Source organism: Trichoderma atroviride, chromosome 2 (assembly GCF_020647795.1).
Source record: "Trichoderma atroviride chromosome 2, complete sequence".
NCBI lineage: Eukaryota > Fungi > Ascomycota > Sordariomycetes > Hypocreales > Hypocreaceae > Trichoderma > Trichoderma atroviride.
Window position 1 is genome coordinate 673,539 of NC_089401.1, and position 14,211 is coordinate 687,749.

Genomic DNA, 14,211 nt, shown 5'->3' on the forward strand with positions numbered 1-14,211 from the left:
GTTTGCTTCGCTTCTGTTCTCCCTATTCTTGCACGGACGGTGCTGCAAAATACGCATCTCCCTTCATCTCTCCTCACGTTCCGAGGCCATCGTGATATTAAGCTCTCGCCCCAGCATCCGCCAGTCCCACCTCATTCAGGTCCTCCGCTTAGTCAAAAAGAAATAGTACAACTGCTACTGGTTCCTAGTTCGGTGTACAAACTTAGTACAGGCACTACGAGGAGCCGACGATGGAGCAAGAGTCCAAAGCCGGTCTTTGTCGGGCCACATCTCACCGACTGTTTGCGGCTGAATAGCATCCGTTTGTTATAAGTGGCTGACCTAACCTGGTTCGCCTTGCATAGCATAGCATGCTGTCCAGTCACAGCAACAGCCCATAATCAAGGGAATATGTGACGATGGATGTCCGAGTGCATTACCTGGCACCAGCACATCACACCGCACATGCGTGCATGAGCTCCTTGCAAGACCTCTCGCGTCTAGAATTAGCACAACCGCAAGAGCCATGTGATATCCAGGCGGAAACCGAGCTTCATAACTCAGTCCGAATCAAGAGAAAAGATTCTATCTGTCACAAACCTTAAACGACTAGCACTGCCGACGAAGGCTCCGCTCTCTGTGAGAAATTTCTCTCGTGCCGCCCGAGGTCTTAGACTGGGCTACAAAAGCTGGGATAAATGGATACAATCGAGAATCAATCCCTCGGCCGGCACCGACTCCGTGGGTCTGATCTTCCGGGTCATCTTTCTTTCTCGACAGAGCCGTCTCGCTCCACCACGCTCGAAAAGAGCCCCATGAGGCTTAGGCTCGGCCTTGGCAGTTTTCCGATACTCCAGACTACTTGTTGCGCGGGAACCAAGGAAGAAAAAAAAAATTCAACAGCTAGGTATATCGCGATCATTACCAAGCAGCAAGACTATTTTTTCTTCTGGAATCATTTTCTCCACAGTAGACCACAGAGTGAGGAGACAGCAGAGCGCTTACCAAGCTATACCAAGCTAGAAGAAGCATCAGCAAGGAATCGGCTCCATATTCTCTCAAAATGAAGAGGATCTCAGTGTGAATGAGAGCGACGAAGCTTACAATCAGGCCCAATGATATCACAGCGCCCTCTCGAATCAGCCCTAGAGAAGCCCGACAGGCGCCTATCGTTGCTCTCGTTCTCGCTGAAGTCGTAGGATCCATGCCAGGAGCCGTTCTCAGTGTGCCACGGCTCCTAGCTCCAACGCCACGCTTCCCTAACCTGCGCCATGGCTGAGGTACTCATAATCGCCCTCCCGACGGCAGCCTGCCTATTGATAGTTACTGATTAGCCTAGCCGCGAGCCCGAATGAGAGCACGCCTCGTTGATCCAATGGGGTGGACGGGCGGCCATGTAAGCTGCACGCGGGCACTGTGCTTTATAAGGCAATAAAAAGGCACCATGACGAGACCAGACTGCGGAAGATGACGACTGCTCAGAAAATTAACCTTTTTTGAGCTTACTGGCATGTATTCTTAGATCAATGTTTACTTGATCAAGCGGCACACGTGTTATGGCTAACTTATCAGCATGCTTCTGCTCTGGTGTTGCGGCTGTACACGCTTCCACATCTCTCAATGTCACGGTCCCGGCTCTCTGGGCACTAGAAGCTTATCTGAACTAGCAGTAGCATCCAGTTTGATGGGTCGTAAGGATGCAAAGAGCAGATAGATTACTGGCAACATCCGTACATGCAAGATGCCGAGGTTTTAATACCGATGCTGGAAATCTCACGATGAGCTGAAGAGGGGCGTCGGTTGCTGCCCCATAGGGCTATTGAATCCCGTATGGAGTATATGCGGATTAGTTATCAAATGAGACCGAGCGCTCACATATAGAAAGCAATGGACCATTTTGTATTTTGCTTTACTTCTCAAACGAGATGTACCAGTAACAACAACATCCAACTGATCCGCGTGATTTGGCCAAAAAATGTCTCTTCCGCTGAAGGATCTAGTGAGTTTCGTTAGCCATCTTGATAGTCGCCAATTGAAGCTCGAGACACGGAGTCAGCCTGCATATCATTCTCCATACTTGATATTTACAAGCTGTAGCTAAATCCATCAAAAAATCATGTTTTATGACTCAAATAATGCCACGCCTGAAGATCCGTTATCTTAGCATTGTTTTTCATTGGTCTTATACTTGTTTCACAGAGTGTAGATTTCACAAACATTGCTACATGTAGATAGTGTAAATCCGCACTAGCAAGAAGCGCTACAGCGCTCATGATACAAGTCGTATCTGCAACGCTTCGGGAAAGGGGCAATGACCCAATTAGTGCTGCGGGAATGGCACATGATGAAGCTTTAAAAAAAAAAGCAAACAAACACAGCTAGTTTCGCATTCCTACAGAGTTTGCGAATAAGCCCAACGCACGGTGCGTCTTAGTGGTTGCTTTGTACGAAGCAGACAATAGAAGTCTCGGATAGATTCTTGTCTTGCTTCTGGCTTTTGGCGAATGCGAATACGAATGAGAGTGAGACATGCAGATTGGTGATGGAGGAATGCGACCTGAGAGGGGTGCATCCTTTTCTAAGAAACTTTTCGAGGAGAAGTTGATGGGCTGGTGGCTTTGTGAGGGCTGCTTAATCTACATTCTGCTGTCGTGTGTTGAATCAAGTTACGTATTGGTGGCACGATGGACACTGTGGTTAAATCTGGAGTTGGTGCAGAATGGTTGAAGCAGCTCTCCACTGCCTAAATTGGAAATCTATGGACCCCTCTTCCGTCATCTTATCGATAAGAATTTACATCTCTCGATAACGAAACGATGAAGTTGAAGCTATGCAAACTACAACCTCAGCAATCAAAGCTCCATCATCAGCTCACTCCCTGAAGAAATTCTCCCCGATACAATCAATGGCTGTAGAAATACAATAGTCGTCTTTCACATTGCTCATGTCGCGCTCAACGTTCATTGCGGCCCGCAACTCGCGGCATCGCACCGCAGCTCTCGCCTTGTATCGTGCGCTCCTACGAACTGCGAGCAAGGTTCCCGTCCCACTGGAAAATGCGGCGCAAAAGGCATCAAAAGACATCAAATCGAATCCCGTCGTTCGAATTGTGAGGAAGCGGTTTGCGAAGAATAAGCCCTATACGAGCTTTAGGCTTATATATGCAGCCATGACGGCGGGCTACAAGGTAGGCAGAAGAAGCTTTTTTCCCATCATGATTTTGTGTCAAGACACACTTAATATCACCAATATATGAGATGATATACTAATGATAATACACAGTTTCTCAATCTTCTCACCAATGCGCAAACTCCCAACTCTCCAGAGCACAACCAAGTCATTAACCACCTGCAATCCGTGCGCCAAACCGCCGCCGCATCCCGCGCAGTCCCTCAACCTCCACGAAGGCCCGATCCCATCCTCCCACCCGAACCGCTCCTCATCAACGTCGCAAAGGCCGACCAACCCCCGAAATACACATCCAACATACTCCCCCGGCCAAGGGACTCGCTCAAGGGACCGGGCCCCCGAAAAGTGCCCTCTGTGAGTGCCACCGCAGACGGCCAGCCGTTTGTACGTCTGCGGAAACCCCAGCCGCATGCCATGTCCAAGATGATAGGCCGAAAGACCAACATTTTCAACAATCGGATTCTGAATATTCTGGATGTGGACGAGTGGACTGCCTCTCAGGCGGCTCTGGAAGACGAGTGGGACCGCATGATGGATAAGCTGTTGGCAAAGGAGAAGCCTGAGAAGATGGAAAGTCAAGGATTTTTGAGGCGACCATATGACAAAGATTCTTTTCCCATGGGGGAAACTTTTGGCTGGAGCGTGCAGCTGTCCCGGCTGTGGTGGGAGTGGAAAGTCGAGAAGACGTGGGAGGATTGGACTGCCAGAGGAGAAGCCCTCAACGATCTCGTCGAACAAGAGAGATCATTGGCTGAGAAGGAACGAGGAGGAAGTGAAATCGATTTGTTAAAGAAGGATAAAAGCCGAGCCACGGCACGGTTACGGCGAGACGCTCAGGAATTCGATGATGCACCGCCTAATGTTGCCGTGAGTGACACTACGGGGCTGCCCCTATTAGAAGCTCTGAGGGGTAATTTATCCAAGAGCACAAAGCCGATGCCAAACGAGGTACCGCACGATCCATTCTTGTCACTGGCCTGGGCTACGCTGGTCAAGGCCGAGCAGGGGAGAATGCTGATGTGGGCAAGAAGGCATGGTGTCAGGTCAGAGAGGTGATTGAAAGCAGCAGCTGTTCCATACCGTGGATGAATCGATTGCTTGCATAAATAATGAGACATGATTGTATAATAGCTGCCTGTATAGAATAGTATTTACCGCTTGAGGAGCGACGCGGGCGTTTTTGGATGAGCGAAAATAAAACAGTGCTGTGGATTTGCCCTTGTTGCTTCTGTACATACATGCTATATATTCGTAAATGGGTATTGTAGGTGCTATATAATGAACGCTTTTGCCTCGCTCGAAGTAAAGTCGAACTGCCGCTATGAAAATCCTTGCTTTCAAACGTGATCCAAAAAGAAAAACCAGCGCTTTCCGACATATATCTATATATATATATACGCTCAAGATTGTTTGATCGCTTGCAAAAAAAAATATGCATTTTCAAGAAATCCTATACAAACAACTTCCAATGATGTCCCTATCCTTCCGTTTCCTCCTCTTTTTGTCTTTTATCGTCACTGCTTTCTTCGATTTAGCTGCTTCAGCTCCTTTTTCGCCACCTCGGCCCAGCTCTTCATCGGCTGCAGCGAGGGGATTCTTCTCTGCGGCTTCGTGGTCGCATTTGGATCGGCGCCGCCGCCGTCATCATCATCGTCGTCGTCATATTCACCAAAGGATCTTTGCGTCATGGGTGACGATATAACCGAAGGAGACAAAGACAAGCCTGGACTCGGAGGCGGCGGAGGCGTGGAAGGTCGTCTTCGATCTCGGTCCCTTTTGGTGGGGAGAGCGCCCCAGTCGAGAACTGGTTCATCGCCGGCTGTTGATACACGACTCACAATCGGGCTGTTGTGAGCTGGCGTGGGCACAGTCTCTATGCTTTTCCTGGAAAAGATGGACGATGCCATGCTGCTGTCCGTCATGCTTTGTTCTTGGTGGAGGTTGGGGGTGCCGGATCTGCTGCTAGGAGTCACGGGAAGGGGCAATTTGGATCCCGAGCCACGAGATCGTAGCGTGTATCCTGATAGACTCGTGGTGCTTGAAGTTCTGTTCGCTAGACCGGGAGATGCCTGCTGGGCAGCCTTGACCGTCGAGCTATTACTAAACCGCGATAGTGATTCTGATGAACGGGATGGTGGTGTAGGCATCTGGAAGTTGACTGATGAGTTCCGGGGCGACGACGATGACTGGTACAAAGGCCTAAGTGGCGGTCGCTGTGGGATGGCTGATGGCGGCGAACGAGTTTTAGACTGGCCACGGCCTGCACCGATTGGAGTTGGTGAACGAGAGGAGCGTTGCTGTTTTATTCCTAGGCCGCTCTGGCGGTGCTGATGCTGTTGATGATGCTCACGATCATGGTGTTTCCTGCGTCCTCCTTGAGCTTGCTCCAGCGTGCGACACTTTTCCTCTGCACTTTTTAGTAACGCCTGAAGCTTAGTGACATCATGTTCGTGCGCTTTCCGTGCATTCTCTAGTCGTTTCTCATACGTCTCGTCTCTTCCATGTAACTCCGCAATCTTCTTCTTCAGGTCGTCATTCTCCGCCTTGAGACTCAATAGACTGACGAATTTCTTATCCCACCTGCCTTCAACCCATGGCAAGGGCCGTTTACAACAGCCGCCGTGGTATGTCTGCTGAATGCCCCCTATCATGGACAGCTTTTCGTCGACTTTGTCGGCTGGTAATCGGGCACGGGGCGAGGGGGCAATCATTTTTGCTATGAGGCTCACTAGCGGCCGCGGTTTTACTGTTTCTTGGCCCTCGTATGTGAACATGAATTGAGGCGTCACCAAGGCGTGAGAAGTGAGTGTCTCAAGAAGGCGCTTGAGCTTCGCTTCTCGGGTTGCCAGCTTCTCGCCGCGGGAGAGGTCGATGTCGTAGTTGAGGGCATCATTAAACTCGGAGAGCCTCACATTGTATAAGACTGTTGCGATATTGAGATAGACCAATCCTAATGAGTATATGTCGGAGAGCTGCATGCTGGCGCCATTCTCGCTGTAGAGCTCGGGCGCTCGCCATTTCTCTGTGCCGGGGTTACCGTCGATGGTGGTCTGGTCCTGCCCACTGACGTCCTTGGATATGCCAAAGTCGGCCAGATACACTCGATCGGCCTTTAGCAGGATATTCGACGGCTTAATGTCCAGATGCCGAACGCCGTTGAGATGGCAATACGCCATTGCGCGAGCCACACAGCCCACCACGCCACGAAGGAACTCAAACGGACACTTTGCCGGCGAGTCCATGATCTGGTCCTCAGTGGAGGGCTCAATTGCACTCAAATCGGTCAGCCCCAGCGCGTCGAGCCTCTCCATAATGTCCTCGCGATCGCCCTCGCCCGTCCGTATCGCATCCAGATCCCAGAGCAGAGTGTCGAGATCGCAGACGGCGGCGGGCCAGATGAGCAGACACAGCTCATGGGGCCGCGGCATGTAGGCGGCGACGAGCTTGACGACATGGCGATGGTCCAGCTTGCTCATCGTCAGCCCTTCCTGGCGCAGATCCTCGATCGTCAGGCCACGGCGCCGCACGATGCGCTTGCGGGCGAGGCAGACGGAGCCATGGGCGACTTTGTCGACTCGGCCAAAGGCGCCGTCGCCCAGGTCTCCGAGGCGAGTTAATCGGGAGTCGAACCGCTTGGCCTCGGGGCCGTTGAATGTCGGCTTATGACTGCGCATTGCCTTGTTAGCCTTTGAATTCAAGATGCTGGGATTCCTCCAATGACTCACACGCTTGGCCACTGCTCGTCGCTGTCCCATGTGGCGATGGCGTCCCGCTCCAGCATCTCTTGCTCGTCCCATGATTGAGATTGGCCGTGGGAGACCAGGCGTCTGTGGCCCACGGTGATCCAGCCGATGCCCCGATCGCCCATGCTGGGACGGGCACATGCGATGTCCTGGCAGTAACGGGCGAGGAAATGAGGCGTTCCCACGTCTTGTTCACCGTCTGTCAGCTTGTCGATTCGAAGCTGAGAAATTGGGTTTATTAAAGGTTCCCTTAGTGTGATGCGACGGCTGAGCCACGGCTGCGCCACCATCCCCGGCAGCCCAGTTTATGGGGACCTTGTGTGGGGAGACTGCAGGGATCAGAGCCGCACAAAATGCCTGGCAAGCCGTGTTCCCTGTACGCTTAGTAACAACGATTCAAGCGTAGATTTTGGGTATCATCACCCTTTATCCATATCACAGATGATGCCTGTCAAGTACTGGAATGAAACAGACAACATGTTCATGTACATGTAGTGAAACTTGGAAACTTACTGATCTTCTTTATTATCGCCTCTACACGTACACTATCTTTACTCTTCGCTTAATCTCTATCAATAGGTGTCCAACATTCAGCTGGCGCTCCATTGACCTTGATCATACAGCTTTCAAGCCATTCCAGATTGGATGTTACTCTCACTCCTCAAATGCACATTGTCACACCAAAAAAGCACCGCTCGCTAATAAACTAATGTTCTTTCCTTGGAAAAGTTCTTGCGTTATTGAGGGCTCTGGGATGTTGTCTCCGATACCAGGCAAGACCGGCGATCTCTGCCAACACCTCTTCTTCCAGCCCTACAGCAGACGACGAAGAGTGGCGCAGAGACGACCTTTAAGCTACACTGATGATGATGTCCGCCGTGCATCCTGATATCCTGATGGAAATCGTCACCTGCACGTCGGCACGTCACGTTTGGGTTGCCCTGCAAAACTAATTTCAACGTGATAACCATACAGCAGCTCCGTCAACTAATATCCATGAGATATGATGAGAACAAAGATTTTGTGCGAGAACAAAATATGAGAATATTCAAAGGCCCTTGACCTTTTTGTAGCAATTAAAAATGTGATCTAAATACGGCTGGTATCAATCAATCCTTGGGCCCTCGACGACCCCTTCATCATTTACTCAGTGTGGTCGCATTGCAACCAGATTGATACATATGCCATCGCCAACAAACAAAATATCCTTTCCAACTCCCCCCGAAAAAAATAAATAAACGCCCAGCAATGTAATTGTGTCTTAAACTCCGTCCCCTAATCCATAAATAGTCACCAGCCCAGGACGTTGAACCAGCTCTTTCGGGGGTCCTCTTTGGCACCTTCAAACACCTTTTTGCGGGCGGCTTCGCTCTGGGGATTCTTATATTGGGCGAAGAAGCGGTCTTGGGTTGCGGCATGTGTCTTGAGTTGCCAGCGGATGTTCATTGCGACGGCGGAGACTGAAACCAAGTGGTGTTAGTGGGCTGTATCCATGTATCAATGCCGGGCTGAGGTTCAGTTGATGACTTACCAATGCCGACGGTCATGACAACGGGCATAACCCTGGCGACGACTGGGTTCATGGGGGGCATCTTTGCTGGTTGAGCGACCATTTTGGCTGTTTTGTTGTGTGTATGTTGATAATTGGTATTTGTGTCTGGATAGTAGAAGGATGGCTTGGAGACTTGAGCCGAGCTGTGGAATTGAAACACTAAAGACTGGACAAGATGTTGCTTTTGTGGGATGCTGTTGATGCGCATTGGAGTGCATCCGGCATTCTATCAAAAGCATTTATAAAATTCATCTTGCCTGCTTCTCCCGACCGTGGCGTCTTCTTTTCGTCGAGTTGTGTGTTGATAGTTCGAGGGTGGTGCGGTGTTAGTCGCTGGTGGTGTGATTTGGCGGCGCAGTCTGCTCACTCTCACCACCCAAATAGGGAGCCTCCTAGGCTGTCAAATTTGATCTTGCGCAGTCCATGATCCCTGCTATGCTCGTAAAGGGAAAATGTCTGACCTTATTAGGCCATTTTCCCTCTCTGAATGACGCTCCATTGGTCCATTCAGTGAAGAAGCCTTGGGACAACGGGCAAGGATTGGGGCAGATCGGAATCTTGTGCGCTGTGTCTGCCCAGCTTGTCGAACCATTTCTGCCGGAATGTAGCGAACTGGTCCGTAAGCATGGATGCGCAATGACGGTGGCTGATAGGTAATATGTCACCTATAACTGGATTCTAGTCATAATCGAGTGTTGACAGCTGTTTTTTTTTTTTTAAGTGCCTTATCTAAACGAGCGCAACAAGTTTGATTAACGGGGTACATGTGGTTAACCGCGGGTAGATGATGGCTGAACCAGCTGACCGACTAGTCGCGACTTATCGTCTCATCCGCCGATTTAGCCATGCGACTCTTTGTACTATTGAGATAAGTCCAATGAGCCACTTGGACCGGTTGGATATTTAATTTTATCACAAGGATCGAGAGGTAACAAGCCTAGCAATAAGAGCCGACCCAAGGGGCTGCCCCCTGTACCTGTGAAACTAAAGAGGGAAATGCTACGTTGTCGTAGTGCGACTTCGCACGAGTAACACATAATCATAATAGATTTACAAAGAAAGCTCACACAATTTTCGCTTGAGCATCTTCTCTTATGAAAAGAAGGGGGAAAGACTGTCCCGAAGGAGTCAGATGTTCATACAGGGAGCACCGCTGGTATTTTGAATGAGTCAAGGGTAGGCGAAAGTGCATGTATCCACTTACAAGTATACGATGGAACCACAACAGATGATAACAGAACATTATTACACCTCCGTCCTATAATACGAGAACTTATGCATTGGACATAAGTAGCTAAGCTGCAGTATTACTTTACCTCGGGTAACAGCGATTTCTTGCAGACTTACCTCTGAGAACTGAAGGATTCAAAACATCAGTACAAAGGCAGTGTTAGCCTCAAACTTAAGCACTAGAGTGCCTACATCCATTCAATATGACTAAAGGAGGCTTTCAAGGCAAGTAGAAAGAAATATTACAAAAAATTAAGAATGTCCATATTAACAAGCATTTACTTACTACAGATGGAACGTGAATTCAGTGTAGATGGGAAAAGATCAGTCTTAGGCCAACTGACATGTATTTAGTCACGAGAGTGGCTACGGTCCACTGGCTGGAGGGACCCGTAGTAGCCGAGTGCCAGCTGCCTACTACCAAGTATGTCCTCAAAGCAAACAGCTATTAGCTGGCAGCTTTAATTTCTGGATTTGATCATTTTAAGATGTTACTCACTGGGTTATCGCTGCTGGGAAATCCTTCTGACAGTGGCCGGGAGGGGCAGATGTCGCGAGCGGGATCGGAAACGCTCGTGACTCACTCGAATTCCAGCAAGATTGCAGGCATAATTATAAAATTGCTGCATTCACCTCCACGATTCCCGCATTTCTGGTGCATATTCACGATCCTCGCTCATCACCCATCATGTCTTCAACGCAGGCTCCCGAGAAGCCCATGAGCGAGAAGCAGCGGCTGAAGCTTGAGAAATTCAAGCAGAAGCAGGAGAGTCTTGCCAGACAGCCGCAGCAGACATTGGACAAGAAGGCCAGAAGGCTGGCTCCTCCTGCTGTCTCGGCCAAAGATTGGGTTGAAGAGACACCTGCTGGGCATCGAAAGATCTTGAAGCCTTTGGATGACGACTTTCACAAGGCCTATCTACCCAACGTCGTCGAATCTGCATGGTATAGCTTCTGGGAGAACCAGGGCTTGTTCAAGCCGCAAACAGAAAAGGATGGTAGCCTCAAGCCAAAAGGCAAATATGTAATTGCCATGCCGCCGCCAAATGTATGTACCTACTCATGGATCCGTCCATTGTTGCATGTTCATCTGCTAACTCTTCGAGTAGGTGACGGGAAAGCTACACATCGGACACGCCCTGGCGCTCTCGCTAGAAGACACGCTCATCAGGTGGCATCGCATGCGACAGTTCACAACACTCTACATCCCCGGCTGCGATCATGCCGGTATTGCAACTCAAGCCGTCATCGAGAAGCAGCTTGCCAAGAATCCGATCAATGGCAAGTCCAAGAGGCAAGACTTCAGTCGAGAAGAATTTGTCCAGCTATGCCAGGACTGGAAGGAGGACTATCGGAAGAACATCAACAATGCGGCACGCAGGCTCGGCATCTCTCCAGACTGGTCTCGAGAAGCCTTCACGATGAGTCCGCAGTTGTCTAAAGCTGTCACCGAGACCTTTGTGCAGCTACACGAAGAAGGCCTGATATACCGAGCCAACAAGCTTGTACATTGGTCGTGCCGTCTCTCCACAGCCCTGTCTAACCTGGAAGTCGACCAAAAGGAAATTGAAGGGACGACGAAGCTTGATGTGCCGGGTTATGACCGAAAGGTTGAATTCGGAACACTCACGTATTTTAAATACCAGATCGAGGGTTCTGATCAAACGATAGAGGTTGCAACAACACGACCCGAGACGATGTTGGGCGACACTGGCATTGCCGTGCATCCCCAAGACGATCGATACAAAGATTTTGTGGGCAAGACTGCAATCCACCCTATTATTCCCGGCAGAAAATTGAAGATTATTGCCGATGAATACGTTGAAAGGGAATTCGGTACTGGCGCAGTCAAACTTACACCCGCCCATGATTACAACGACTTCAACCTCGGCAAGAAGCATGGCCTGCCCTTTATCAACATCCTCAACGAAGACGGTACTCTTAATAGCAACGCTGGACCTTATGCCGGGGAGAAGAGGTTCAATGCAAGATACCGCATCATTGAAGAGCTCAAAAGTCTTGGCCTCTATACGAAGTCGGAGCCGAATAAAATGACTGTTCCGATTTGCAGTCGATCAGGAGACATTGTCGAGCCGCTTCTCAAACCACAATGGTGGATGAAGATGGAATCGCTGACGAAACCTGCCATTGAAGTAGTTGAAAGTGGTGAGCTGATCATTAGGCCGGATGTACAAAGGCGATCATATCTGCAGTGGATGCGAAATCTTCAGGATTGGTGTCTATCAAGACAACTATGGTGGGGTCATCAGATACCAGCGTACTTTGTCAGTCTCGAAGGCGACGACGCCGGTGACGATGCTGATGACAAATACTGGGTGTGTGGCAGAACAGAACGTGAAGCTCAGGACAAGGCAGAGCAAAGATTTCCAGGCAAGAAGCTGACACTTCGGCGTGATGAGGACGTCTTGGACACTTGGTTCAGTTCTGGACTTTGGCCTTTTAGCACTCTTGGGTGGCCAGACAAGACGGAAGATTTGGAAAAGTATTTCCCAAACTCCACTTTAGAGACTGGTTGGGACATTATTCCCTTCTGGGTAAGCCGTATGATCATGTTCTCTCTGAAGTTGACTGGAAAAGTCCCTTTTACAGAGGTCTACTGTCATGGCTTGATTCGCGATAGCGAAGGCCGAAAGATGTCCAAGTCACTCGGCAATGTCGTTGACCCAATCGATATAATCGACGGTATTAGTCTCGAAGGCCTGCACCAGAAGCTGCGACAGGGTAACCTGGCCCAAAGCGAGATCAAAAATGCTGAAAAGTACCAGAAAAAGGCATTCCCGCAAGGCATTCCCGACATTGGGGCCGATGCCTTGCGGTTCTCACTCGTCAACTACACGCAGTCATCCGGCGGCGATATCAACTTTGACGTTAAGACGATGCACGGCTACAGAAAGTTTTGCAACAAGATCTACCAGGCCACAAAATATGTCCTCGGAAAACTTGGTGATGATTTTGTTCCTCGCGAAAGCTCCGCTCTGACAGGAAAGGAGAGTCTGCCTGAGCGATGGATCTTGACAAAGATGAATACCGCTGCGAAGCAAATCAACCAGGCACTCGAGGCGCGCGAGTTCGCCAAATCGAGCCGAGTTAGTTACCAGTTCTTGTACGATGAGCTGTTTGACATCTTTATTGAGAATTCCAAGTCGATAATCTCGGATGGCACGCCCGAGGAAGCTCGTTCGGCCATGGACACGCTGTACACCGCACTTGAGACTGGCCTGCGACTTGTGGCCCCATTCATGCCCTTCCTGACTGAAGAGCTGTGGCAGCGGCTACCACGCAGACCAGGCGATGAAACATGTTCAATCTCGATTGCCGAGTATCCAGAGTTTGAAGAGTCGTTCCATGATCCGAAATCCGAGGTAGCCTATGAGCTTGTACTAGGCTGCTCGAGAGGTTTCCGTGTTCTCCTGGCAGACTATGCCGTTAAAGAGAATGGCGTAGCTTACATCATACCTCTCAGCCAAACGACGCATGACACAGCGTCTGCTCAATTATCCGCCATCAAGTCACTCAGCAGCAAGACGCCGGTAGATATTAGCATTCTGCCGGTTGGAAGTGCCAGTCCAGCTGGTTCCGCAGTCTTTCCTATTTCCGCCGAGGCAAATGTCTATCTTGAAGTCAAGGATCGCATACAAGATGCCGGAAAAGAGGTTGAAAAGTTCAAGGCAAAGTTGGCTGAGGCAAGAAGGGATCAAGAGAGTAACGACGCGCATAGGGCAGATTTGAGTAAGTTACAGGACATTGATGCGGCCGAGGCCCGGCAGGTGGTTGAGCGCCGAACGCTGGATCTCGAAGCTAGATTGCGGGCGTTGGAAGAGACGGTTGCGATGCTTCAGAAGATGGTGGTTTAGAGCGAGTGCCTTGACTTCTAGAGAAGTGGATGTAGCTGCAATTATGTATAGCGACAAGTTATTGTTCAATGGATGATGAGTTTGCGTTTTGACTATTTGCTCCTGAAGTTTAAGACGACTACCACCGTATCCTTGAGTCTCAGTGGAATATGCCGACAGGCGCCGAACTTGCTGTTTGCTCGCACGGCTTTTGGGGCAATTGGACCCTGTATTATAAGCTTCTCCGAACGGTTTGCTAAATCGCGGGCCGAAGAGCCAGGGCTGTTAGGGGCTCCATACATGTAGGCGATGATTGCGGGGCGTTGACAAGAGATGATGTTTGATGCAGTTAAACCTTAGGGGATGTCGAAGAGAAACAGTAATGGACGCAAATATGCACAGGTACAGTAGATATAGCACTTGACAGAAAATATGGAGCCACAAGGCAGTGAAGCTCGTCACAGTATGTTTCATGCCAATATTATAGATTGGTTGAGTGTTCAGTTCAAATATTTATGTAGTTTACGAGAGATATGCTTATGGAAGAAAATGAAGATGAAGTATTAAATGTGAGTACATGTAATTACGATTGAGACGAAATTAGGCAGAAAGAACACAATACTTTACTCGTGAAACTGATACGCAAACGCAATAGCCCAATTCA

At 49.6% G+C, this 14,211-nt stretch overlaps 5 protein-coding genes across 5 annotated transcripts; 3 read left to right on the top strand and 2 right to left on the bottom strand.

Annotated features, from left to right (window-relative positions):
• Positions 1-677: 677 nt before the first annotated feature.
• On the top strand, positions 678-1,046 carry TrAtP1_002903 (uncharacterized protein; the record flags this gene model as incomplete). Its single annotated transcript, XM_066111658.1, has 1 exon — positions 678-1,046. One exon carries the CDS (start codon positions 678-680, stop codon positions 1,044-1,046), a length of 369 nt encoding a protein of 122 aa, XP_065967736.1.
• Positions 1,047-2,821: 1,775 nt separating this feature from the next.
• TrAtP1_002904 (uncharacterized protein) lies at positions 2,822-4,384 on the top strand. Its single transcript, XM_014087564.2, has 2 exons — positions 2,822-3,166; positions 3,262-4,384. The coding sequence occupies exons 1-2, from the start codon at positions 2,924-2,926 to the stop codon at positions 4,222-4,224; spliced, it is 1,206 nt and encodes a 401-aa protein (XP_013943039.1). The 5' UTR covers positions 2,822-2,923; the 3' UTR covers positions 4,225-4,384.
• Positions 4,385-7,108, bottom strand: TrAtP1_002905 (uncharacterized protein). Its single transcript, XM_014087565.2, has 2 exons — positions 6,894-7,108; positions 4,385-6,834 (listed from the first exon to the last, which is right to left on the bottom strand). The coding sequence occupies exons 1-2, from the start codon at positions 7,034-7,036 to the stop codon at positions 4,683-4,685; spliced, it is 2,295 nt and encodes a 764-aa protein (XP_013943040.1). The 5' UTR covers positions 7,037-7,108; the 3' UTR covers positions 4,385-4,682.
• An 843-nt stretch (positions 7,109-7,951) lies between these two features.
• Positions 7,952-8,714, bottom strand: TrAtP1_002906 (uncharacterized protein). The gene is made up of 2 exons (XM_014087566.2): positions 8,443-8,714; positions 7,952-8,371 (listed from the first exon to the last, which is right to left on the bottom strand). Exons 1-2 carry the CDS (start codon positions 8,669-8,671, stop codon positions 8,202-8,204), a joined length of 399 nt encoding a protein of 132 aa, XP_013943041.2. The 5' UTR covers positions 8,672-8,714; the 3' UTR covers positions 7,952-8,201.
• On the top strand, positions 8,715-14,023 carry TrAtP1_002907 (uncharacterized protein). The gene is made up of 3 exons (XM_014087567.2): positions 8,715-9,116; positions 9,185-10,741; positions 10,803-14,023. Exons 2-3 carry the CDS (start codon positions 10,382-10,384, stop codon positions 13,566-13,568), a joined length of 3,126 nt encoding a protein of 1,041 aa, XP_013943042.1. The 5' UTR covers positions 8,715-9,116; positions 9,185-10,381; the 3' UTR covers positions 13,569-14,023.
• Positions 14,024-14,211: the final 188 nt, after the last annotated feature.